Source organism: Antrostomus carolinensis, unplaced genomic scaffold (genome assembly GCF_000700745.2).
Source record: "Antrostomus carolinensis isolate BGI_N321 unplaced genomic scaffold, ASM70074v2 scaffold9393, whole genome shotgun sequence".
Lineage (NCBI taxonomy): Eukaryota > Metazoa > Chordata > Aves > Caprimulgiformes > Caprimulgidae > Antrostomus > Antrostomus carolinensis.
In genome coordinates, this window is record NW_010304425.1 from 2,275 (window position 1) to 6,878 (window position 4,604).

A 4,604-nucleotide genomic window follows, 5' to 3' on the forward strand; every position below is an offset into this window, starting at 1 on the left:
CCACCTTGGAGCCAGGGGAGCTTTCACGAAGCTTCTCACCAGGGGGCCCCTTCCCCCACTACCAAAAATGCCCCCCACCCCCCAAACCCAACACACCAAGGGACAAGAGTGCACCATAGTGTCATGGTCCTGCTACTGTTCCAGAACTGGGAGCCCCTCACACACAGCAGTGTGCTGAGCCCCAGGTGACTGGTGAAGTACCTGTACTCTCAGAAACCACAACTTGAGCGATCCCAAGAGACCCGTGAAGCTTGCAGACACATGAGCACACACAGGAGTGCTTAGTCCCGGGATTCCTTGCCAAATTCAACTCCATGTTGGCTTTGGCCTTACAGCTGGTTGAGAAGGAAAAGGCTGTGTGAACTGTTCTACATGAGTTAGTGTAACAGGCTGAAAGGGAAAAGAAATTGAGATGACGAGGAAATAGGAGAGGGATAGATGTGAGAGAGGACAGAGAAGAAAGGTGAGGGTGACAGAGAAAGAGAGTAGAGGAGGAAAGTGAGAAGCAGTCTATAGATGGCAGAGAAATGAGGCAAGGCAGTGACTACATGAAGAAAGAGGGTCAAAAGGTGGTTTAGAGATGGTAAAGAACAGAAAAGAATTTAGAGACCAGGCAGAAGACAGTCAATACCACCTCTTTCCTTAAATGGACAGAGCTGGAAGGCAAGAGGAGAAAATGGGGTACTGTCAAATAGAGGGCTGTGTGTGTGCAGGGGGTCAGATCTTTGTTTGCATGGAAAGGTTTGTGCTATGCTACTCCAGCTTTTGAGTCACTGTGGGTCTTGTTCAGAGCAGTAATATGTGCCTGAGTCGTTGAGTAGGGCATGTTCTATCTCCACAGATAAGATGCTGTCCTTTGTACCAGTACTCTGGAAGCGGTTTCTGAATTCCTTCTCAAACGTTGCCACACCACCTTCCACTGAGTATACAACCAACTGCAGAGTGGCACCCTTCCCCGTGGGCAACTTGTACCAGTACATGGTTAAGAATGCATTCGCCTTTTGAGAACAGTTCAGAGTCACTGAGTCTCCCACTCGGACAATTGTGTCCGGTGATTGCTGAAGGGCCTGGCCTGGAAAAAGAAGGGAAGAGATGTGAGGAGTGAAATGTGTTGAATGGGTCACAAGAACACATTCTTGAAGTATGACATGGGATAGGGTGGCATAAGGATGTTAGCAAGCTATGTGACAGTGTCCCATTTCTCTGAGAGAGACACATAGGAGGAAAAAAAAAAAACAACAACACAAAAAAAACCCCCAAAACCAAACCAGCTTCAAATACAATAGGTGGTTTTTGTTTGTTTGTTTGTTTTTTTAAATAATGACTTCAGTACTCTCAATTGAAGTATTAAAATGGGACAGAAAAAAACACATTTGTAGATCTGTAGAGTTTTCTGAGTTAAGATGTTGAGGAAAAGCTCACCTCATTCATTGCTCATCCTCTCCCTGGAAGCCTTGGGGAATGGGGCACTGCCAGCAAGTGGGCACACAGCTGAGGCAGCACCAGTGGCTCCAGTGCAGCTGTTCAAGCAGAAGGGAAGCTCACTTACCCACTGAGGCCAGGATGGCCACCAGGAACCAGTGAAGAACCATGGAGAAAGGCCACCTCCTTCCAGCAACCTGCCCGTGTTGGCAGCAAAGGCACAGAGACCTGTGAAGAGGAGAGGAAGAGACACATCTCTTTGCAGGTGGGCAGGGCAGTGAGAGAGAGCCTGAAGTGTGAGAAGGCAGTTGGCTGGCTGGGAGCAGTGGGGAATGACACCTGTGTGCAGGCGCGAGGTGCCTGTACCCTGCTCCACTGACTTCCTGCTGTGAGTAAGCATGTGTATGTGTAGGTGGGAGATAAGTGCTATCACGGGAGCATGATGGGGCTGTGTGGCAGCCTGAGTGTGTGCACGGTACAGGGGTGCACAAAGGGGCATCAAATGAAGGGAAGAGAAGAGCTCAGGAACATCCGTGTCTGTGCTTCTCAGCTAAGCCTCCTCTCTAGACTCCCTCACACTCACAGACTCCCAACCCTGCCACCTGCAATGTGGAATCCTCTCTGCTTATCCCAGTGCTGCTCACCATGTTGCCCAGATATGGGAAAAGCTGCTGATCTGTCATCCTGGTGTCTGTTGTAGCATGACAGAGAGGAGTAAAGGAGCAAAGGAGCAGCAGGATGAGGATGGACAGAGCTGTAGAGAAATCCTGTCTTCTTGTCTACATGGGACACAGCCTTGTTCACCAATGCGAGGCTGTGAGAGGTGGCTGCAGGCAGGAGGTGAGGCTCGCAGTCTGTGTACACTGACACGCTCTCTGTGTGACAAAGACATGAAAGAGCCTCTGCACGTCTGTGCCATGCTGTGGGCTCAGCAATGCACAGCAGTGGAAGGCCAACCCATAGAGAGGACATGTGATCCAGCTGCTCAAGGCTGTCATAAGCTTTGAAGTGAAGATGTTCCCCTGTGTCCTTTTGGCAGAAGGATGCAGCAATGCCTCCAGCTCTCAGGCCCTCTGTTGCAGGTCCGAGTGTGTCCCATTGTATTAATATCTACAAACTGCCTACAGGAGATTCAGGAATGACTTCAGATTCCTTGAAAGAAAAAGATAAAATAAAAAAGAGGGTGGACTTTCTTCAGTGTAGGCAAGAGGAAGAAACTCCACACCCCCACAACACTCTCAGCAGTCCCTCTGAGAGGAGGCTGTGCTTGATGTGTCCGTGGGTAGGGTCTCCATGGAACCAAAAATGGGGTTCCCTGGGGTGTGCAGGTGACAGGGCTGTGCACTGGGAGCCTTGCAGAACACATGGCATTCAAGGAGTTAGTGATCTCAAACAAGTCACGCCTGCTCTGTTGGGCCTTGTGCTTAGAGCTTGAGAAGCCTGTATGTTAGTGTGAGAAGCTGCAGTGTGGGAACCTGCTACTGTCCCATGCCAGCCTGTGCCACACACTGGTGTATATCATGACAGAGTTAACATTTTAACTGCCAGGAAACTTTCTATTAGCTGCACAGCTTGTTAACATAATCTGTAATTTATATAATGTCTTTGACTTCTCATGCAAAGATCCTTTCTGTTTGACGGTGAGAAGGATGAGCAGGATTGGCTGCAGTTAAATGAGGGGAAGTCTGTGGAGTGTGAATTGAAGACAGACAGAAAGAAGAAGGTGGGGAGAGAAAGGGAGGCAGAGGGAAGCAGGGCTGACAGTGTGAAAATAATGTAAATAAGGGTTAAACAAAGAGGAAGGCAAGGAGGAGCGGGGTGGCAAGGAGAGAAAGCGGGACAAATGAACTCACATAGTCTGAGAAGAGGAGGAAGGGAAGGCTAGGACACAGAGGAGGTAATGAGTAGAAAGGGATCATCCTGCCTTGTGCAGCACCGACAAGGAGGAAAGCAGGTCTCTTTTGTGCAGGAGCAGGTTTGCGCTCAGCTCCCTCAGCAGCCTAGCCACTGTGTTTCAGCACAGTAAAACATGCCAGAGTCATTGAGAAAGGCTTGCTTTATGAAGAGGGTTATCCTGTCTCCTTCTATGTTACTGCTCTTGTAATGGTTTTGGAAATCCTCCTCAACACTTGCTTTACCACTTTGAAAGGCAGAAGCCACTAGGATCAGTCTGGAGTCCTTCACAAAAGGCAGCTTGTACCAGTACATAACTGTGCTGGTTGATTTCTTCTCAGAACAGCTCAGACTCACAGATTGGCCTTGTCGTATCACCGTGTCTGGGGACTGTTCCAGAGCCAGTGCTGGAAGGGAAAGGGAGAAGCATTGAGGAGGAGGAAAAAAATGGAAAAAAAAAACACGAACTAGGCACTGTGGGTTGGTAGAGAAGAGGGTGAAAAGGAACAGAACAGACTAGGGAGTAGTGGAAGGGATGGGACAGCTCTTCAGATCAGCAGGTGAGTTTCCAATCTCTCACTGACGGGCAAGAAACTTTCCTGGGCAGTTCGCAACCAAAAAAGGAACCATCTGGGGGCTTTGCACAGAATAAAAAATAGACAGCCATTGCAGGAGATTCAGGGATTTCTGCCCACCTCATTCATTGCCCATCCTCAGCACAGGAAACTTTGGAGAATGGAGCACTCCTAGCAGCTGGGTACACAGCTGGGATGAGAGCAGTTGAATCGCTGTAGGTGCTCAAGGGTGAGTTGAGTTCACTTACCCACAGGGACCATCACGACCAAAAAGAACCGCCAGGGAAACATGGGGAAAAAGCCCCTGTCTTTTCAGGGACCTGCCTTCTGTAGCTGTCCAGAGATATGTGAAGTGGAAGCACTGAGTGAGGATGAGACAGTATGGGGTTAGGTAGGACATGAAACATGAGAAAGGATTGGCTGGCTGGGAACGCTGAGAAATGATGCAAACAATCACACAAGTATAAATCCTGTTGCGATATGGGGGGGGGAGGCGGGTGGAGAAAGGGGAGTTGCATGGACAGAACTATGCTGAGGGTGTATGACAGTCTGAGTGTGTACAAGGCAGAGGAATGCTGCAACTTCCCCTTCTCCTTCCGAAGTCCTTGAGAGCTGGAGGAATGAGGTATGAAGGACACACATATGCCCATTGTATTTTCCCATGCACTTTTCCCTCTCTGCCCCAGCCATGGCTGGTTCCTTCTCCCCCCTCCC

General features: G+C 49.3%; 1 gene segment (V, D, J or C); it reads right to left on the reverse strand.

Annotated features, from left to right (window-relative positions):
- Nucleotides 1-770: 770 nt before the first annotated feature.
- LOC104522219 (T cell receptor alpha variable 5-like) lies at nt 771-1,592 on the reverse strand. The segment is given in 2 exon segments: nt 771-1,072; nt 1,550-1,592. Coding segments are annotated over 2 exon segments (345 nt in total).
- Nucleotides 1,593-4,604: the final 3,012 nt, after the last annotated feature.